This window comes from Falco biarmicus, chromosome 1 (genome assembly GCF_023638135.1).
Source record: "Falco biarmicus isolate bFalBia1 chromosome 1, bFalBia1.pri, whole genome shotgun sequence".
In the NCBI taxonomy this organism is placed as follows: domain Eukaryota; kingdom Metazoa; phylum Chordata; class Aves; order Falconiformes; family Falconidae; genus Falco; species Falco biarmicus.
Window position 1 is genome coordinate 105,212,142 of NC_079288.1, and position 22,629 is coordinate 105,234,770.

The window sequence follows — 22,629 nt, forward strand, 5'->3', positions numbered from 1 at the left end:
GGGTGTCTCAGAGCAATACTGACATTCCATGTGAAAATTACTGCCCAGGACCCTGCACAGCACACGGAGTCATGGAATGACTGTAAATAATTCCATTTAAACTAAGCTCTCTTATAAACACTGAATAAGAGTTTTCACCAGGATGCTTTCTTTCAAACCTCAAAGAAAGAAATACCAGGGAGGCTGATGTAGATTGGAGATGCAGGAAATTTATCATTTGTTTTTACAACTGTTCTACTGTCATGTTGCTATTCTAGCAGTTTTATGAAGAGGTGACTGCTCTACGTTATAGAGTATTCATAAATGATGATTAATTAATCCATTTTGGTGGCCTACTCTGAGCAAACAAACCTCAGAGTTAATTTAATTCTCCACTCTTGGTTTCAGAGGAAAAAAATATAGCATTTTCAGTTCACTAGAGGATATAATAATCTCAAATCAGCCACTTTCCAATTAATTTTGAATGGGGAACACAGCAAGGAAATTTTGTTCTTGTCCATTTACTTCTATTAGGGATTCATTTTCCATAATCAGAGAATTCTGAGTCAGCTCATTTTTACCTTAAAGGCTTGCTCCTGACAGTTTAATAAATTATCATATGGTGTGTGCTTGAAGGTAACAGATTCTTTTTTCTCTTTACCCAATAACCCTCTTGTTGACACAGTCATTTATTATTGTTTCTGCCATCACCTAAGTTGCTGGGAAGTAATTCTGGTAAAGTACCAAAACGCATGGTGTGGAGTATTGGCTTTCATAAAGAAGGAAAATGTCATGAAAGAAAGAAAGGAGATGTGTTATCCTTGAAATATTTCCTTCATGCTCTGAGTTTCAAGCTAATTACTTTCTAAATATGCTGCCGAAGGCTTGAGTTTCCATGGGATAATATTTTCCCGTACCAGCTTTTTGCAGCTGGGGTAGCCATGTGGGATGAAGGGAAAAAAGAATGATTTACAAAGAGGAAAAAAAGATTCTAAAGCCTGAGCAAGACTGGAGTGGATTTAATCATACACCTGGAGCTGGAAGATAAAAGTGGCTTCAACTTTTATGTTAGTATTATAATATTTCTATCATGTTATCAGTGCTTACAGGACTTCTAGTTGCAAAAGGAAATACCTTTAGGGGAAGGGGTGATTGTGCTTTAGATACGCAGTTTTGTAGCATGCTATCTTTCAAAACAAATGTACATTGGTTGCATTGAACCTTACGTGCTGTGGCAGGAAGAAAACGCAAGTGTTTATGATGCTGACAGTGTGTGGGATGTAAGTATTTTTCTGAAAAAAGAAGAGATGCTACCTCCTTCCTCAGGCAAAAGCTAATGAGTACGTCCTGCAGTTACACTGCCTGTTGAGGCTGGAGTGCCCCTGGGACAGCAATCCTGTGGCCCTCTCTACAGGGACAAACATCTGGCCGCTCTCTTGTTCTTCACCGTAATGTTCACTTAATGCAGTAAAATGTTTCTTTACCTTGTTCTGGCACATTGATAGGCCCCTGTACAAAGAAGAATAAGGCCTAGCTCGTGCTCTCTTTCATTTGGTATGTTTGTGACCATTAAGAAAAATTCTGATGTAGCTGGTTAATAGCAAAACTCCCTTTTAATTTGGTAGAATGAATGCATCCCTCTTGTGTTGGAGAGGAGCATGCCTGTCCCTATGGGCAGTGAGCAGCCTGCTAATTATGGTTCAACAAGTATTGACGTTTTGGTAGTGGGGAGGTTGCTTTCTTTCTTTTTCCTGTTCCTGAAATATGCTGAGATGCTCTATTCACAGGGCCCTTTGTAGAACTGCATTATGAATGACTTTTGGATTGCAGCATATTTCTTACAATGCCCAAGGATATTTTTTATTCTTTCTACAGCTATGCTCAGAGAAACAAAGCAAATAAAAAGAAAAATATTATTAACACTCAAGATGTTTCATAATAACACTCCCAAATCTCTTGTGGAAGGCATAAATTAACCCCTCTCTGCATTCACTTTTAATATTTTGAAGCAATAACGTGTGATTCTCATCCATTTTTGTGATGAGAGCAGGAAACAAGAACAAAATTTTCGAAGTATGGCACATGTGGGATGTGCAGAATATAGATCTAACAGACTGGAAATGAACAATAACCCTTTAGTTATGGTGAGAGTTTAAAAATGTAAATGCATTTAAATGGCCTTCAAAATAAAAAGCGTCCCATGACACTTCCAAAGAAGTTAGAATAATAATGTACCTTATTATGGACTGTCTGTAGCTTCTGCTGAGTTGAGTTCAAAGTTACCTTTCAATCACAACTCTGATTTCACTCTCAACAACCAAATTCCCTCAAAAGAAGCTAATCTTCCTGAAATTCATATGCCACGTTTCATCTCAGGTTAAAGCTTCTTAGGGATGTTTGATTGAAGTGGGAAAAGGAGTTTTAAAAAGTGTTTAACTTTTTGCTTTTCTGCTAGGTTTTTTTTGGTTGGTGGTTTTTGGTGGTGTGTGTGTTGTGGTTGTTTGTTTTTTTTTTACTTCAAATATGGCTTGATCTGTCAGTTGCAAATATGTCTTATTTTGCTGGCTTTATGGACAAAACCCATTCTGAGTAGGGTATGCATGTGTCTCTAGATACTATGTGGTGATGCAGGTCTTAATCTAAAGAGATTTGTGTGTGTGTATATATATATAAATAAAATGCAGGAATGGCCCAAGCAAATTCTTTCTGGTGGAAGTATGAAAAGGAGATGGTGGGAGACTGAATTAGAACACCCTGTGAGAAGAAGGGGAAAGGAAGAGTTAGCCCAGCCAAGTTCACGTGCGTAACGAGGAAAAGGAATGAAGAACAGGAAAAGAGAAGAGTCTTGTGAATAGAAGATACAATGGATAGAAGTAACAATGTGATCCTTGGTAGAGATCTTCAATTTCACCACCTCTCTAGGGGTATCTGACCTTCTTGGTTCTGGCCGCTGAAAACCATAATTTGCTGCATTCAGCCGTGACCAGGACAGAGATGGAGATGTCTTGAGATGGTGGGGGTCTCGTACTAGGTTTCATTTTCTGCAAGCCTTTCCACCGTTTGAGTGTGGCCAAAGGCAGGGTGATACTTTATAAGAAGCTTTGCCCCTGCATACACAGCAAGGTCTACAACTGCTTTGGTTTCAGGTGAACTTGACCCTGTCCCTCAGAAGGGGTTGGGGGCTGCAGACCTAAAATGGGGCTAGAGTGGAGCAGAAGATAGGAAAGGTGCTGCAGGAAAGGAGGTGGCTGTGTTGGGGGTTATCCGTTAGCTTTTCAAGGTGAACAGATGGTGAGGAAAAACATGCACTGGACTGGCAAGTAAATCCAATTAACTGACCAGTCAACTGAGCCAAGTTGGTCTTGCTGGTTCTTCTCAAATCCTGATGCACTTATTTTTGCTTTAGGTTTTGACTGAGGTGACTTTTTGTGCTGTCACTTGCTGGCTTAATAAAAAGCTCTCTGGTTTAAGGAGCTGGGGTTTTTTTAGGAGAAATTACTCTCTCGCTCTTGTTTGTAGGGGCAATAATATTTAGGGCTGTATTTATTAGCTTATCTTGGCTGTTAAACGTTTATGACTGTTCTTTATTGTCTGTGAAGCAGGGGAGTAAAGGAGATGAACTAGAAAACAGATACTGGAAGACCTTGTGGATGCTGAAGATGTGATATATAGAACAATTTGTAAAAGCATGCTTTAAATATGTCAGAGCATTTCTCAGGAGACTGAATGAAGGGCAATGGTCAGAGAACACGGGCTGAACCCACTTAGTTTTAAGCCTGACACTTGGATGTGGAAAATCCTCCTTTAAATTTACAACTCCAACAGAGTTCCCTAACTTTTCTTATGAGAAACCTGCTTTTTGCTGCTGAACATATTTCAGTTTGGGAACTGTACACTCTGAACTTTTTTAATTATAAACTTTCATGGTTTACATATTGAAGCAAAGCAAGGGATTTGCTCTGTTCATCCCATTTGCTAGCTCCACCTCATGCTCCATGTTTGTTCATGATAGCAGATGACGTGACCATGAGCTGTGCCTTAGAAAAATATATTGCTCTGACTGGCACGTGGCAGCTTTAATAACAAAGTTCTTTCAAATGAAAGAAGGTACCTTAATGCAGGTTGACTTTAATATCAGTTAATTTGTCTTTCTCTACCAAGTATGTGAAAACAGAAATGCATGTAAAGTCTGTTAATGTTTGATGGGAAGGTATTTAAAAAAAAAAGGGGGGGGGGGGGCAACAGAAAAAGGAATATGGCACAGCACTGGTGAAGTGAACAAAGAGGAAGGGGGATTTTCCAAATACATTCTGGGAATGGATAAAGTTATTCTAAAGGACAACTAAGCTAAGTAAATAATGAGAAGGAGAACAAAATAATGCTGAAAACGACTGAAATGTTGAGCTCCTTGAAATGCCATAATTTTTTAGTTATGTAACCTGATGAAATAACATCTTTTTAAAAAAATATCTTTGAAAGCACTTCAATGCACTGCAAAAAGCTGTAAAGAACTGGCATGGTTTAGAAAGACAGAAAAGAAAATGATGCTGTTTGAAATAGTTTAGAAAGTAAATAACAAGATTTTTTTAAAAAAAAGTTGACTTTGTTTGTTCTGTTGAAGCAGTGGAATGCTGTACAGCTGCAGAAAACCTAAATATTTTTCACAAGGGATAGAGTTGCTACAATACTGGTCAGAGCCAAAGAATTTTCCAACTCATTTACGTAGCTGGGTGGTGTTATATTCAGGTTAAGGACCTGGTATTCTTCTTGCCTGATGCTCTTTAGTATTAAATTCCTGGCTTTGAAGATATGTCTTGAGTAACAACATACTTTCTTGAGTACTAATGTAAAAAAATTTCTTCTTTTAAGATCTAACTACAATTAATGCAGACATATATGTTGGCGCAGCACAGTGGTAAGAATCTTAGTCTTGTGAAAAGTTTTATTTTGCTCAAAATTAGATTAGTCATAAAAGTAGTTTTGTAAAAATTTCTTTTTACATTTTTGATTGATGGAAGTTTTGGATGTCTTTTCCTGGGTTTTGTCTTTTTTGCTTACTTGTACTAATTGTAGTGGACAGAAGTACTGATGTGATGACTTCGTAGGAGTTTTGTCTTAATGAGGATTTAATGAATAACTGATTTTTGGTGCTGTTTATCAAACCACAAAATAAATAATATCAATGATGATAATAACAATGATTGAACATTTCGCTTTGGTGTGGCAAAGGAGAAAAATATTCAGCTGAATGTTTCACTGCTTTTCTTGTATCAAATAGTCAAGGAAAACTCCAAGAGAAGAATAATGTCTTATTTTCTGTCCCTAACTGTATGTGTGTATTATCTGTATATACCTCCGAAGCTCCTTGTTATTGTTCTAAGCCTACAAATGAACAAAACCCTTCAGAAAGGAGTTAGCTTGATACCTTTTGAAAGAGTTGCACTATTTAGGTTTATTTCAGACCCACTCTTTTCATTGAGACTTTTCCCACTGACTTTAATGAGCTTTGCTTTGAAGTGTTTATGCAAAGAATAAGTACCCCAAACTCTAAACTTGAGCAGCCTTCTGCATTAGCTGGATCCTGGAAAGGTCTGGCTGGGATTCTTGTAACCCTCATTAAAACTCAAAGGAAAGTTGGTTTGATTTCTGTCTGTCTTGGTGGAATTTATCCCTCCTCTGCATACTACTAAATCATCACTGTCAGACATGACTCATCTTTAGGATTCATAAATTAGAAAGTGAAAATATCTCTGTGAGCCACAGAATATTCAGTAGAAGCCATTTGAGGGGAAAAAAAAAAAAAAAGAAATCCATTGGAAGATCCCCTTGACAATCTCTCTGCAAACTCTCCTAATGCAATGTCACTTGGGCATTTTCTAATTTAACTATCTATGTGGTATTGCTTCGTGGAAGTGCAAACATTTTTTGGTATAGGAACTTACTATTTATTTGTAATACGTTGCTGAAATTGCTAACTCAAACCCAAGTAATGGATAAGGTTTCTGTAAACCAGTTGCTTGTCAAGGCTCAGGAGGGGGGATAAAGAGAATCTGCCTGCAGCCTTCGTTGGCAGCATGTTCTAAAGTTCGGCTCTTCCCTTTTAACAGGATTTAGCTGCAGGTTCCTTACATCATGAAAAAGCTTCATTATCTCCCACCTGCTCCCTGCTGAAGCCCCTTTGTGAACTTCTCACATGTGCAGTGCCTGGAACAGATCCTCACAGAAGAAATAGTGTTGCAGTCAATGTACCACGATGCCAATTAGATCTCTGTCTGCCTTTATCATTAACAGAGTTGCAGCCTGACCCTAGATTAGTTGTAAATACATCCTTCTTATCTGATATGTTAGCCCTATTTAGTAAACTTGCTTCCCTATGCTTAATTATTCTTGAAATGTGCTTCAGTAATCAAACTAATTAGAAAATGTGTAATCAAAATTTGATTATTTAAGTTGTATTCCTACTTGCACTTGTTTGGAGGGGTGGGATAAAAGATTATAAATGGATGTCATAACAGCCTAAGGAAACATGAACCTCCCTGTGTTATCTTTTACAAGCCACCCTCACTGCTGAAATCCCGTTAAAAACACAACTACAAATCAAGTCACTGCTTTGTGCCTGGAAACCCTGGTCTACATCATCCAGGCAAGGCATTTTCCTGAGCAAAGCAGGATGGTAGTGCAGATGCCGTGCCCTTGTGCTGAGAAGAACCATGATCTATTGCTTGGTTTTTAACCCTGCTGGGGGCTGTTTCAGTTGCGTGGGGTTGACCTGTTCGAAGTATTGATGCTAATGCAGACAGCCTGTTAGGTCTGTGGTTGTAGGGTCAAAAGGCTGGCAGTAGTCCTACTGGAAGCTAGTGTTGATGTTGACTTGGGTTCCGTTGTGCTTGGGCTGCTGTTCATGCTGAAGTTTATTCATCCACTTCTTGTGTATCTGCTTCGCCAGAACAGCTTGTGTCACCACTTATTCACAGACTTTCAGGTTTCTATTTCTTTGCCCCTGACATCTTACGTTAGAAGACCAGAAATAGCTGACTTTTAGTTTGGTTTTAGACAGCTAAATAGATGTAATCCACAGCAAAAGGTGGTGTTATGCTGGTTTTAATCAAGGCACTGTGATTATTTCTAAAATTTGAAACAGTCTGAAAAAGGCTGTCTTGAAGTCTGTGTGTGTGGGAAAACTTGTAATAATTCTATTTACCAGAGAGTAAAGTATGGCTTTTCACTTCTAGAAGCCTTGCCTCAAAATAACTGTGGACATGAACTGAACTATTCTCAGCTGTACTCTTGTCCTCCCTAACTAGCGAGTATATATGGTACCGGTTTGTGTAAAAAAGGCAACTGTTGGACCAGTAAGACAAAGTAAGGAAGCTGGTGCTGGATGGTGAAGAGAAAGAGAGGCCAGACTATGAGCACCTCATTGCACTTTTTTAGCAAGTGTTTTCAGTCTACTACTTAATAAGCAATAGATTCACCTACATGTTTTTTCAAGAGGGCAAACTGAAAGTGAGAGAAGTTTTTTGGTTTTAGTACTCCCAACAGCTTTTGTCATTTCCCTGTGGCAGTAGGAGGTGACTTACAGCAGTGATGCTTTGTGTGTACGTGGGGGTATGAGATGCGGGGTGTGCTGTTCCTCTGTACCCACTCATGGAGTAAGCTCATGCCTACATTGCTCCCACCACAGAGTTTCTGCACATACAGCTCAAAGATATAACAATTATTTTGTATGTCTGTTTTTTAAGGGTCTGAAATGGTGAGAGAACAATGTTGTTGCTTTAGAGGGATGCTTTCATGCATAGTATCGGTAATAGGTGTTGCACACTCAAGGACATAGAGCAAAAGAGTGGGAAGATGTGAGGACTAAAAGCCTGCTGGGAATAGTGTTAGATGTCTGCAGAGAGCCCAAACCAGTGCATCCTCACCCAGACTGACTTTTGGAAACAATCTCTAAAGTAAATCATCCTCAAACCCCAGGTCCAGGGCTTTGATTTGAAGGAAACTAGGTAGCTGCCTCCAAAAGAGAAGCTAGGAGCAGAGAGATACTTGTTTGGAGTGTGGGAGCCCAGCCCTTACCATAGCTGCTTTAGGAAGATGTCACTGAACTGCACAGCTCACTTTATTTTTCATTTAAAAAGTGTATTATCAGTTATTTATGGTTTGGTTTGTTTTTATAGGGAAAGCATCTAGATTTTCAAGCTTCTAAAGCCAAAATATTGTTATATATCACACTTAACTTGGAATTGTTGCCCAAACCTTTCAGGCTCATCTAGAGAAACATACAGATATAAAAACTGGTAAAGGGAGGAAGAAAAAAGAAAGATGGGCAACAACCACAAACTTGCTCAGAAACCCTATTCTAACTTCCAGCCTACTTGATGATCAAGGAGGCACCACATAAAATGTTAACGGAATGATTGTCTGTAGCTGTAGAAAGGGCTCTGAAACCAGCTATTCCTTTTTTTAGTTTGCTTTTTTTGTTGTTGCTGCTGTGCTTTTTGAATCAGGCGGGGGTAGTGAACAACACCGCACACCACAGGGCAGGTAACTAGCTGCCGAAGGAGATTTCTAACCCGATCGTGGACTTTGGAATATGATCTTTTTGTGATAATAATACACACATTTTGTATGTTAACTCCAGTTGTCATGGTAGCCTTGCAGCACTGTGAGAGGGCACATGCATACACTCGCTTTCTGCAAGCAGAAACAGTCTTACACCATCTCCACCCTCCAGATGAGCACACGGCTCCTGCAAAGGGTTCACCTTTCCCCTTGCTGTATGTATGTACTTGTACTAATGCCGGTGGCAGCGGCTCACACCTGCTTGAGACTGAGCCTGGTCAGCACAAGATTTGTGTGACCACATGGCAGTAAAATTAGTAGGAGCTACTCTATTTCTGCATGTCTCCTCCACACTAAGAAAGAGACTGGCAATGCTTTTAAAGAGTAAATAAAAAATATTTTTAATAGTGTCGATATTGCAAAAATAAACAATGGTATGGGCAATCCCTTGCCTGCAAAGCTTGAAATGGGGTAACTGTGTAAAAGATATGTGAAGCAGCCTGTGTGCTGGGGGGACAGTGCATTCTGATTAAGATTTTATTTTATGGATATGGTTTCTATGCATGGACTATATTAGGCATCTCATTCGATATAATTCAACAACAACAAAATATTAAATTATGGTTTTGAAAAAGCCTTTACATTCCAGACCATTCTTTTCCATAATCCATTTGGAGAGCACATGCTGGTTTATGCTGTACTGCTGGTGGTAAACCCCTGAGCTGTGCTCTTGGTAAAGCCATGAACTGCACAGGTTGACATTCAGATATGACTGAAGCTTATTAATGAGCAGAGGTGTGTGAAAAGCTTCTAGAACAGAAGATGGGAACTCTTTTGTTGCTAATTCCAGTATGCACCGCTGCCAGATTGGAGAACACATCATATCAATTGAATGAAAAAGTATGCTCTGGAATTGGTGAATGGCCAGTGCAATAGGCACTCTATTGATTCTTTTCAGAAGATACCATAGATTTTTAGATACTAATCTGTGAACTTTTTCACATTAACCACCAAACTGTTACACCTTCTCTTACACTGAATAAAAGAAACATCTTCCCATTGGTTGATTTGTGTGCCGTCCAAATTCCGTATTTATAAAAAGGAAAAGGGTGTATGAATACAGATTATTTTGTTTCCTACTCAGACTAGTTTCCTTATGAGATAAGGCTAGATTTTGCTTTTACTGTTGTCAGTTGGTGCATATTTCATAGGGTAGTGTATCAACCCGACTTGAATGATGGAGGGGTTTTGTGATATATCTTACTTCAGCTCACACATGATTTAATTATATTTCTTCCTGTCTGAGTAAGCACTTATATTGGAACAGATTCATACTTAGAGTTGGGGAAGTGCATTTCAGTATTTCACTTGTGTCACCTAGCTCAGTAAAATATCAGTTTTGATGAGGTAAAGATAGAAAATCACAAAAGTGGGAGGGGGGAATGGAACATTAACAGTTTTTCTATACTGTAAAAAAACACCCAATAATATATATTGCACACTCAAGTTATTGCAACATAACTTGGGCAAAACAATGACTTCATGTATTGAAGAAAATCAAGGAAAAATATGCCCTCCCCTTTCTCTGGAAGAAGGTCTTCTAACTGTCAGGAACATCACAGATGCATGATTAACTCTGGAATGCTTTGCCTGCCATTATACACTGCCTTCCTAGGCAAGGTCCTGTCTCAGCTGCATCGCTCCTGAAACTTAGAAGATGGATGGTAGAACTGCTTCTCTCAAGTATTCTTTGTGTCACAGTCAGCAGGGCACCAAGAGCACCCATCTGTGCTACAGCACCCATCTAGGGTGGGATTTGGCCCTTTCCTGGGGAAGCAATTGGACCTGGTGGGGGAACCTTCCTGCAGGGCTGGCACAACCAGCTGGGGCTGTCAGAGCTTCCAGGGCAAAGATGCTCCAGGACCTCTGAGGCTGGTCCTGCTTGGGACCTGCCTGAAAAGTGCAGGCTAAGGCATTATGGAGAGTGTAATAAAGGGCGGCAAAGGTCTATCTGATTTCATTCAGCGGTCAAGAATGGCCTTTTAAATAATTTTCAGACTAATTGAAGAGCTGCCCTTCTCCATAGCCTCAGCCAGTCTTTGGGAAAAACATTTGCATGCGATTGCTTAAAAAATGCAAAGGGTGAAATTTCTAATGAGCATCTGTGAGCCTGTATCTTCTTGCTTATTTGCTGTCAGTAAGAAAAACCTGAAACTGGGGAAAAGGTGAGCTGTAGGGGGGGAAGTCAGGGTGGCCAGAGCATGCTCACAGGCTTTGACATGGCAATGAAGTGAAGTAAAACCATACTCTGCTGCAGACTGCTGCAATGCCTAAATCTGGGGAAGTCTTCAGATAAGTGAAAGATGTACAGGTATTGATCAAAGTGTAATAAAGATAATGATAAATTCTAGTAGCATCCCAACACAGTGATGAGCTAACTTACACTTAAGAAAACTATGGGAAGAAAAGCGAGCCTGAGAGCTGCAGGTAATGGAGAGACAGAATAAAGAACACGGATATCTTTTATTCTCAAATTGGGTGTCACGTGTATGGTACAGATAAATTCCTAACAGAAGTGTCCTATTTCTTTAAGCCCACTGAATCTTTGACTTGGACACCAACTTAGCTCCCCAGCCAAAATTTTCACCTACAAGCATCTAATTATATAATACCAAAATCTATATTTAGGTCTCTAAATAAATGTGACCTGGATTTGAGAGTTAGCTCCACCTGAAGTTTCTTTAACTCTGCAGAGAAGTCAATGAGTACTGCAATTTAAACCCACTGAAAATTAGGCCACCTGGCAAGACACAAGCCATGTATCTTGTGAGTAGTGTAGCCTGCTTGGATGGAACAGGAAGAAGGGAGGACAATGGCAAAAAAGAATTGTTACATGATTATTTTTTGGGGGGGTGGGGTGGTTTTTTTGTTCTTTTCCCTCTTGCTTCCACCTCTAGACTGCTGTCTTAAATGGCACCAGCCTGTTGTTCACTGGCAAGAGAACTGTGACTTCAAAATACAGCATCTGCAGTCAGGTAGTTTTTCTCCTTGCCCCTTGGTAAGCCAAATCACACATCATGTTGTCGTGTGTGTGTATATTAGGACAGCACAGTTCAGACCCCTTTATCAGCTGAGAGACAAAACTGCATGATAACTCTGAAAATCCTTCTGAAAGTCTGTGGCACTTCTGATTAAACACACACATATATATGATTTATACATATGTAGGTTATTTATATGTGCACACATACATTTATATCTATAGTTTATAGTTCATGTAATGTTGACAGAGGAAAAAAAAATGCAGCACTGAGCAAAGCAAAACTTTTTGTTGGAAGGCTGTGTACTGTTTAGGGTACTTTATCTGTATAAATCCTGTTTTTAAGAGCCAGTGGTAGGGGAATGATATCAGGCCTGAGCCCTAGGCTTTACATCAAGCTGTATTAGGAGTGCCTGAGAAGCCAAGCTTATGGAAAAAAGGAAAAGCACAGTAAGATCACACAGTTTTCTCTGCCCTTGCTGGTTTCTTTCAGTCTCAGACATGTCAGTGCACTCTTCTCTCATGGGGAAACAGTATGGAGCTGAAATTAATGCTTTTTCCAGTAACTTGTTTCATACAATTGTAACTAGAAATTAGCAGAAGACATTTTGCTCCTTTCCTCTTAAACTGCTTGTTACCTCTGAGCAAGTGGTCTTGAGTTTTATTTCCCAAGCAAGATCAAAGAAAACCGATCCCCTTTGCTTCCTCCCTCCTTCCTCCCCATCAGTCAGCGTGTCCAAAGAATAGCAAAAGGTGGTACCTACAGGATTCAGGAGAATGGTGAGGAAGAGTTCACCTCCTCGGATGCTTTTGTCCAGCTCCTGAGGACCCCCAGGATATTCCTTGTAAAAAATAGTATGAGTGAAAAGGCCACAGGTCTGTCGAGGGAGCACCTGAGAACAAAGTAACAGTATCATCACGTTAACTTCTTCCTGCAAACTCATCCTGGCACAGCCATCCCGATCCCTCCAGCAACTCTAAGAAATAAAATCACAACCCTTTCTGCCTCTGGGCTCTGGCACGTTTATGGGCCCCTTTGTGCCTCCTGTACTTTCACGGTAAGCAAGGGCGGTCCTGCAGAGGTGGAGCTTTCCAGATGCCAGCTCCAAAAAGCTGCCACACACATGCGCTTGGCTTTCATGCAGGCGGTTTTATTCAGCTCATACACTCCTAAGTGTTTCCCAGCATTTGGGAAAGGAAGAAAACAAAAAGCCAAACCTCTCTTCCTTTATCAAGGTGAGTTAGTTTATTAGCAGATAAATTGTGCTTCCTGGCCATCTTTGCTATCACAGCCAATTAATCTTACTGTTCTTGGGATGCTGAACTGAATTGGTATTCAAGGCTGCGGACTGCCAAAGACCTGCTGCTTCATACTTTGCTCAGTCCTTAAAACCATACCCAGCCCCTCATTCCCATTTGTGAAATGCGGACAGGACGGGTGAGATGCTCACATGAGACCAGCCTGCGGTCAGCCTCCTATCCCATCCTAAATCAGGAGGCTGCACGCTGGGAAGAAGCCAGCTAGCAGGTGTGGGCAAGCAAACTCATGTTGGAGGACTGGAGAGTTTAGTTACGTTATTATCTAGGTACTATCAAAAGGCTCTGGTAAAGACAACTATCAGGGCTTGTGGGTATTGCCTAATTCATGCAGAGACAAAATTCAGCAGTGCACTTACACATGCATTAAAACACTCTGCTGAATATAGGTTTTGTTTGTTACTTTATCTGAGCAGAAAAGCAAAGACAGTAACTGGAGAGAAACAAAAGGCCTTCCAATGTATGTGTAAATGTACTGCTGACTTTGAGCCTATTCCAATGGTAATTGGACTCTGCGCAGTAACTTCTCGGGTTTGATTAAGACATTCCTTTTGTCTTGTTTAGGGGACCACAGTTTTGATTTAAAATGTGTAGGCAATACTAGAGTCAGCTGGGATTTTAAGGCAATCTGGGACTTTCCCTTGAAATATTTCTAATTTCACTTATGCATATTCAGGTTTTGCATTTCACATATCTATAGGGTTGCACGCAGCTGGCTGGTAAGACAGGCCAAATGATTTTATACATTTTCCTGTCCTTCACGCAGTGTGTATGGGAGGAGCCTTCACTTTCCTTGCACAAACGCACGGTCTGGAAGTGTCAGGCATGCGTCCGGTCCCTGGCTCTGGGAATTTCAGGAGCAAAATTTGGAATGAAACCTCGGCCTCTGAGAAGAGTCTTCCCTGCTGGAGGAGATTACTTACACTTGCTCACCTTCCCAGGTGGTGTTTTCTACTCCTTTCATGCATAAAGATGAACTAGAGCTTGAAAGATAGGTCTTAAGCAGTTTAATGAATTTCAAAGTATGTGTTTGTAACTCTGTTGATAGTTGATGGGACTACAGGTACGTTTGGTTTCTGAGGATAATGTTTGCAGTTGCCCGAGTTGTGTGACTATTTAGAAAAACTGGCTGCATAAAAAATGCACTATTCTGGCACCCTTACAAATCCTCGATCACAGAGAATTTTAATGACTACTGTAAAACTTGAAGCCTTTGGTAAAAATAGCACACTTTTGAGTCACTTAAAGTAGTATTGCTATGAAGCATGGAAATGCAGTGTACCATGATGCCATTGTGGATGAAGCCCCGTCTGTACCGTGCAGGCTTCAGGTGTGGGTATTCTTCTGTGCTGGTCACTCGGATGTGCCAGACCTTCTTCCAGGCCTCATACAGCTGGATGTGAACTGGGTAGACCCCAGAGTGATGTGGAGCCACCGCGTACCCCATGGCAGTCGGTATGCCATGCTCCTGTGGCAAAGCAGAGGGAGGAATATATTTAGGAACAGTAAAAGAACATGTAATTATTCAAAGCTTATTTTTCCTGCAGGCAGCAGTGTTGGAGAAGCAGTTGTCCTTGGACAAACTTGTATCTATTTGTATGTAGCGTGAGCTAAAAGTGGAGGAGAGATGGGGGAACTGGAGTTACAGTTTGATAACTGCAGAGTGATAAATAATCCTCTTGAATTATGTTGCGTTACTGTTACATGGAATAGATTTGCTGCCCCGTTCATTACATACTGTCTGTATTTTAATATGCATGCTACCTGTTTGGTTCTTTTTAAAGGCAATCCAGTAAGCCGATGCTGTTTATTTACTAAGTTATCAAACAGCATTAGAGCAGTAAACAGGTGAAAAAAAAATGTTGTAGTGACATATGTGGGATTTTTTGTTTCCTATTTCTGGAATGAGAGCAAGATTCCTTCCTGTTTTAAAACACAAATAAATCAATATCCCTTGTAGCTTCTAAATCTGCTTATATTTTTTCCATGGTATTAAGGTAGTAGCAAACTGGTGTTTGACAGACATTTTTCATTTCATAAATATTTATTATAGCTCTATTTCTATGAGGAAATATGTACATTTCCATGAATATAATTTATAGGTTATCTTGAAAATATCTTCCGGTGGCACAATGAGGTAGTTAATGTGCAGGCGGAAGGAATTAAGGAAGATGATTTAGTGTGAGTGGGCATGTTCCCTGCATTCTGGACGCTCTCCTGCCTTCGTTGTGCTCCTCATCCCTCCAGCTCCTGATTTAGCATGGGCTGTCTGAAAACCCTATCTGATTATGAGGCCTGATAACCACATCTATAGACCAGGATATATTGAAAAGAGAGCAAATTATTTGAAGGGTAAGCTACATGTGTGAAAACAAAGTAATTGGTTTCATTGGTCTGAGTGACTGTTCAGAAGCGCATCCAGCATTTGTTACCAGCTACTGGCAGGCAGAAAGGCTGTGTCCTGACTCTTCTGCCCAGGCTCATTTCCAGTAGGTCCACTAAGAGCCCTTTTGAACTCTCCCATGACATCTCCAGGTTGCAAGACTGTCCTGCTGCTTTGGCTCTCACCAGATCCCTTCCTGCACTCCGGGTGTCTACTGAATTAATTTTACTCCTGGTACCACATCAGCTGTTTTCTGTTCATATAAAATTGATGATCAGAGGGAAATGGCTGCAATGTGAGACAATTATTTTTTCATGTTTTTTTATTTTGTCCTTCCTATTGCTCACATTATCCAAGAACTGCTGATTACTTGAATTCCAGGAACAGCAAGTTCTGTTGGGCATCTTCAAGTACTTTGCAGAAAGGTTTTTCGCTCATTGACAAAAATTAAGTTAAATTTGTAGGGAATGCTTGTACATACATCTTATAACACAACCACTTCAATTTATCCATTCCTTATTAGTAAAGATCTTGGGTTACTGGATGATCTTGAAAAAAAGAAACCCAAATTCACTGTTTTGCAATTTACTCAGAGCAAAATGTAATTTCTGCTTATCAATGTTGTCACCTACCTGAAAGGCATGAGTCAATTTAAGGATGAAATGAGGAATAGCTCTATAATGAGAAGTGTTAAATCACTCTTTTCCCTATTTTTTTTTTGTCATCAACATGTATAAAGGAAAAAGCTATATCTAAACATTTCTGAAAAATCTGACCATTTATTACTCTGCCTGAGTAGTCTATGATGCTTACGCTGTCAAATACACTGTGTTAACTTACATATACTGTATCAACTTGAAACTCTAAGCCTCTGTTAGGGAGTATAGAGACATGTAAATGTAAGGCAAATGTGTCCTGAGCTAGATAATGAATGCTGCTCTGAATGATATGTTCTAAAGTAGGTATCTGGGCAAATACATGTAAAATCCTGTTTACTTACTATGTGCTGCTGGTATTGCCATAGCAACAGAATAGTGAAATGGTAATGTGCCATTCACAAATAATATAAAGCAGCTTTTCACAGGTTCCCAATATAAAAAGCTAATTAGCCTCTGAATAAAACCTGCACGCTACATAGTTCATCACACAAATACATGTCCGTCACTTGGGTTCCAAATGTGACTTTAAGAAGAAACAACTAACAAATAATCAGATTTTCTTTGGTCAGTTCCATGTTCAGTTTACTTGGGTAAATTAAATATTGTATGTAGTCTTCCAGTGTTTTCTGTTGTTCCCTTTCCTTTTTCCCCTCTCATTTTGTTATTCAATTTAGTTTAGGATTGAGAACTAATGTTAAAGGAGGAGTGTATGTTTGAATCTGAGCTATTGGGCAAAATAGGAGATGCCTGTAGTGAGTACATTTCCTTATCTATTCTAAGCAAAAATTTCCTACAGGATTTTATTATTTTTACATCTAAGACTTCTATAATTTTTTTTTAATTTCAAAATTTGTTCAAAAATTTTGTGCATGTGTTTGGTTTGGAAAATTTCGGCACCTTTTTGGCACTGAGAAGAGCAGCATCATGTTCCTTTGCATGCTTAAGCTGGGACCCCAGAGCCACTGATTTTGGACAGGTTAAATTTGTATTCCTATTTTACTTGTGCATTGAGAGCCTGTCAGCTCTAGTTTAAATGCCTGTAAGCTGAAGCTACAGCAGTGTTCTGGATGAGTTCAGCATTAAAGGAGGATCACTGCTACAACCTGTGAGATGAGGGAAGATGATTAAAACCATAGTTCTGGTTTTGGCAGAAAATTCCCTGAGTTGTTGCTACTTCCTATGCACTGGTTTGCATCATGGAGTGGTCTCGGAGCATACAACCTGCCTTGTTTTAAGAGCTAGACCAGGCTAGAGGATGCTTTCCAGGAGTACGTCTCATGTCCTTTGTGTACCATGGCACCAGTGAGCACATGCTGTGTGGATCATACTAATACCAGCTCAAAATAACCCTCCTTCTGATGCCTGCATGTAGCCAGCACATCTGGCCAGCGGCAGTTGCTTCCCAGGGAAGAGCCTGGGGAGCTGCTATCTCACACGTGTGCTGATGCACCCAAGCCAGAGCAATGGGAATTGGAGACTTACAGTCTTGCCATGCAGCCTGGCTCATCTTTGCCTCCTCCAAAGTTACCTTGCCCAGAGCCCAGGCATAGGACAGGTACTTCTACAGGTGATCTGAAAGGCTGAAGCAATCTGCCAAGGCTGCTTATCTCTCTCAATTATCGTCTTCGTTCAAGCGAGTGAAGATTTATTTGAAACTTCTAACCTCTTTTGACCTTCCTATTCATACCAAAATGAGCTGCACTTGCCATCAGTCAGCAGTTGCTGTGTTTACTTATTCTGCACTTGTGCAAAACGCCTCTGCTGGAGAAAAGGCAGGTAATGCAGAATGAGCGCTGCTCTCCGGAAGGAGGCATATTTGCAACAAGCAAGTTTGCTTCCCTACAGCAGTTTTTCTGTGAGTAGATGTTGGAAATGTGAGTAAAAACCATCATATGGAAGATTGACTGTTTCTATTAGCAGGACCTTGTCCGGCAGAAACCCTCTAGTTTTTGATTTCACCAAATATTATATGTCCTTGTTAAAATGCAGTACAAAATAAAATGAAATGAAAACTAAAACTGTTGCAACACAATGGCATTCTGGCTCTTAAAGATCTCTGATTTGTTTTACAGAAACATCTACTATTGGCCATTGTCAGAGAAAGACCTTTTATTTTATTTTATTAAATCATATGCCTACTGTAGATCTTTTCACACAGTTAAACTGCAATATTGCCTTTGGTGTAAAAACTTTTGTTAGATGAAAAATGTAACAATGCAACCTCAGATAAGTTTGCGAAGCCTTTTGAATTTGTTCAACAGTAGGTGATAGAGTAAATGTACTTTTTTAAGATTTTACCTTCTGAAGTTAAGATTTATATCAGCTTTGCATACTTTTAGTACTGGGATATATTTCTAATATTGCTGAACATGGGTGAGATTTCCTAGAAGAGATTGTATGTTACTATGTCAGTTTAAAATACTTAGTAAAGTTTCTCTTATTTGATAAATGAATTTGCTACTTCCTTGCTTGTCAGCACTCACAAAAATGTTGTGCTGTATTTTACCCTTTATGGATGCATGATTTTTATTCTCAAGGGTTATATTTCTGTATAATTTTTATTGAATAAATATTTCAGCCTTTGATTACTTCTAGTTCAATTCTAAACTTTAAAAATCTGTTTACAAGCTCTCTGGCTAGACAAGACTGTTCAGCAAACAAGAGGTGATTGTTATTGAGATATAGGGGCTCTGTGCATTGATATTTGCTTTCGCTGCTGTTTTTTCATCTCTGTGGTGTGTTTCCTCACCATGTGGCTGTACAATGCACCAAGCAGAGTACAAAGGGTCTTAATGAAGTGGGTTTTCTGGTGTCAGCGTCATTCCAGGATTGACAGTGACATAGGAAAAAGCCAGCTTTTCACCAGTCTTACATAGGAGCCTCCCAGGTATCACCATGACTCCTGTTATAGGCGTGCTTCACACCATTGCAGGCTACCAAGAGGCAGAGATGTTGAGATTTAAGATCTTAGGTTTCTGAGGACATGAAATGAAGAAAGGTGGTCCAGCACTGGGGAAGCTATATAGAACTAGGAAATGTGTAGACTCTGCATGTGTGTGGTAGCAAATAAAGCTGAAAAAGTAGAGGCAGAGATGTGCTGTCAAAGCACACTCCTGGTATGGACAAAAGCACTCATGAAGATGGACTATTTCAGAAGGACCTTAACGTTAGGCAGAATAAAACTCATCCTGTCCACACAGAGTAATGTTACCCTATACATGCAGACCACTTACAGAGCATTTTTAGTGGCAACCTCTAGTGGGCATCTCTCCTTCGCAACATTAATGACAGATATTAATAGCGGGACAAATTAGACTCTTCATCACATGTAGATACTTTGCCTTTGGTATGTGGTCAGTGGTCTTCATGTTCTTGGTATTTAATTGGTATATTAAAAGCTCATGGTTTCTTTGTGGTTTTGGCAGCTCAAAAGTTTTAGGCAGAGGAAATGCTATTGTGCATCTGTAGTTGGTTTATAAACAGGAGATTGAAGCCAAGCAGTGTGACTAGACAGGCTCTGAATTGATATTTTTTTTTTGTACGCATCTCCCTCACTTCTTCATATCAGATCACAGCTACCTTTTTACAGTCGATGATAGTTTTTGTCCTATCTCTACCATACTTTGGGCACATGTGCTCACAAAGGAGCACAGAAGATAATCACTGAGCAAACAAATTGAGTAACAAAATAAAGAGCTATAGGCTTTGGATTAAATATAGTCTATGTGGTTTTGTCAGATATGAATGTACAACAGGGGAGAGGAAGGATATCTTGTGATTAAAGGATGGCACAGAAAACTTGGTTCAATTTATTTTTGGAAGACGTACTACCAGAGACTTCTGTTTGCACAGTTTGTTTACCTCTTTGTGTATCATTTGCATTGTGTATAAACAAGGAGAATAATACTTGAGATATTATCAATTTGCAAAATTTAATCCAAGGCTTTATCCCTTAGTGTCTTTAAAGGATTTTGGCATCCTCTGATATAAAAACAAAACAAACAAACAAAAAACAAACCACCAAACCCCCCTCCCAAAATCACAAAACATGATCAAGTCAAACCCAATTGATAATCAAAATAAATGTAATTTGCCATTTCCTTAGCAGGGCTCTGAAGCATACCATTCATATTTATGGAAATAAGATGACGCTGGGATAGCAAAGTTCTGGGTAGCCTGCTACTTCACCACAGTTAAAAATCTCTGGCTCTTGTTCCTTGGAGGCTGAGGATATCGTGAGAGCTTGAGAAGAGGTTTGGCAGCAAGGGCTGTGGGGATGGGGCTGGGAATAGGGAAGCTGTGGGGCCCATCATTTGGGCATGTGTGGACAAGGATTTTGCCAGGCACTTGCTGTGCTGCCTGCTGGATCCAGAGCAGAGGGGCAGTAACATTTATGAAAGGTGTGAAAAAGCCTCTTCCTCTCACCAACTAGGCATGAAACAATGATAAATATCTTAGGGACACATAAAGTAATTTGGAATGCTCTTATTAAAGGCAGTCTCCTGGTTCAGAAGCAAGTCACATGTAAGGGAATCCTTTTAAGACTGTTGATTTTACTAAGCCACAGATACACAGAGGTATACATATCTGCACTGAAATCAAGGCAATTAGATACCTAATTAGCAATTAGTTGAATGTATACAAAACTGTTTAGATATGATTTCCACATGTATTTTGTGATACACCTGTTTGAGGCAGGCTGCAATTGTAAGCCCCCATTTTATAGAGCATCATTATAAGGTATGGATAAATCTGTGTAAAACAGAATGAGGCCTTTTATACAGTTGCCAGCTCTTAACACCTGTATTTCTTGCCTGTATTCAGCAGACTGTATGTGTATTTGAGCTCCTGCAAACCAAAGATCATGCATACAGTGTAAATAGAAAAGCCAATAAAACTTATGCTTATTTATGTACACTTACAGTTCCATGGGATAATATCCATGAAATACTGTTTCAGGTGCAATGGTTTCTATTTATTAAGCTTGACTTTAACCCACAATACTCAAGAGAAGGATGTTCTTTTTATGAAACCTTTCCCCTCAGTGAACAATGTCGACCCCAGACTCCCTCACATGGAAAACCTGTTGACTGTGATAGGATTTGGGTGCAGGTTTCCTGAGAGCATGATGTGTTTTAGCTTTATTCTAAGGTGACAAAGCCAGGAAGGGCCAACAGGTCTTAATGAACAGATTTTTTTATTGCGATATTTGGGGTCCTAAAGCAACCTTGACTGGTCGTCTTAGTGCTCTCCGTTCCTGAAGACCCTGTTACCTTCTTACCCATGTTTTTCGAAAAATGAACAAAGAAACACCACATTAGGTGAAGAATGAATATGGTCATACTTCTAAATGATTATTGCAGCTTTTATTCCAGAAACTGACACAAAGTGTCTTCTCTACCTGCTGCTAAAACAGGAGGTAGGGAGGATATGGTCAATAAATGGAAAATGCAATAGAAAATGGCATCAACATCAAGCTGTGTTTCCCTGAGTATAATACTAAAGAAAGATATTAGAGCACAAACAAAACATTCATAACATCAAGCAGATTTTCTATGTATTGTTCTAGATCTCTGATTTAAATTTGGATCCACGCTGTGAAGTCCAAGAAGAATGAAAAGGGAGTTGCTTTTAACTCTGGAGGAATTACAGAAGCACAGTGGTAGAACAGGGAGTTCCTTTCCCAAAGAAAACATGATGCTGAGGATGAGAAAGCAGGGGAGGATGCAAAACTACTCTGAAGTCATGGCTGGGACCTCTCTGATAGCTATCAGGAAGGTTGTCATATCAGGAAGATAAATTTCTCCCACAGAGAGAATTTCACAGGAAGCCTTTTGAAAAGAAATGTTCTTGTAAGTAAATTGTACAGCTCATATAGATTCAAGGTTAAGAGGTTCGTACAACCCCTGTCCAAGTGTTAGCAGGAAATAAAACTGTAATAACAGCAGCCTTTCACTGACATCAGCTCCTTATTTATAGGCACCCGAAGGAGTCTCTACCCTTCAATGATGATAGGGACATGGAGTTTATCTTTCTGTAGTTCAAGTTGCAAAAAGATTCTATTAGAAGCCTTGTTTTCACACTATGCTATAGATTTTACTCCTAAAGGTGGTTTGACCTGGAGGACTTCATGTTTCATGAAAATGCTAGGAGATTTTCCCTATAGGTTTAAAGAAGAATGGGCGATGTATTTTTGAGATACAGATTATTTTAAAAATTACTCTTACATTTAAAATCCTAACTATACTTTGGTCTCTGGGCCAGACTGCACAAAAGGCATGAACAAAGCCATGCCAGAAGCGAAGGCTGACAGCAAAGCAGAACTGTAGAAAGGAAAAGTCACCCAAAATGCCTCTGTGCTAACAGACTGCTAAGCAGGAGAAGGGGGTACACCTGGCAAGAGGAGTAAACAGTTAAGCTATTTTTAATGAATTTTCTTTAAAGGTTGTTAGGAAAATATTGTTGTAAACAAGGGAATAAATAATTTCCAACTGTTTGTTCAGGCATCTGCTGGTTCCCTGATGCGCCTTGGCTCACGTGTGGGATGGGAGGAAGGGGCAGCTGCTGGCTGGCCTTTTGGAGCTGCAAAGGGCTGAGCTTTGTGTTCCCGAAGCAGCAGAGAAAGCCCTGCTGTGTCACTCTGCTCTTTTGAGTGGCTCTGGTTGCTTGGCATTTCTATGCCTTGTCAAAGA

At 39.8% G+C, this 22,629-nt stretch overlaps 1 protein-coding gene across 5 annotated transcripts in view; it reads right to left on the reverse strand.

Annotated features, from left to right (window-relative positions):
- LOC130157378 (bifunctional heparan sulfate N-deacetylase/N-sulfotransferase 4) overlaps window positions 1–22,629 on the reverse strand; it is a 161,026-nt gene that overhangs the window by 31,051 nt on the left and 107,346 nt on the right. For all 5 annotated transcript variants that reach the window (XM_056356851.1, XM_056356830.1, XM_056356843.1 and 2 more), the window contains 2 exons: window positions 14,178–14,363; window positions 12,343–12,471 (listed from right to left, as the gene is read on the reverse strand). In XM_056356851.1, the coding sequence (XP_056212826.1) occupies window positions 12,343–12,471; window positions 14,178–14,363 (315 nt within the window). The remainder of the gene's footprint in view (window positions 1–12,342; window positions 12,472–14,177; window positions 14,364–22,629) is intronic.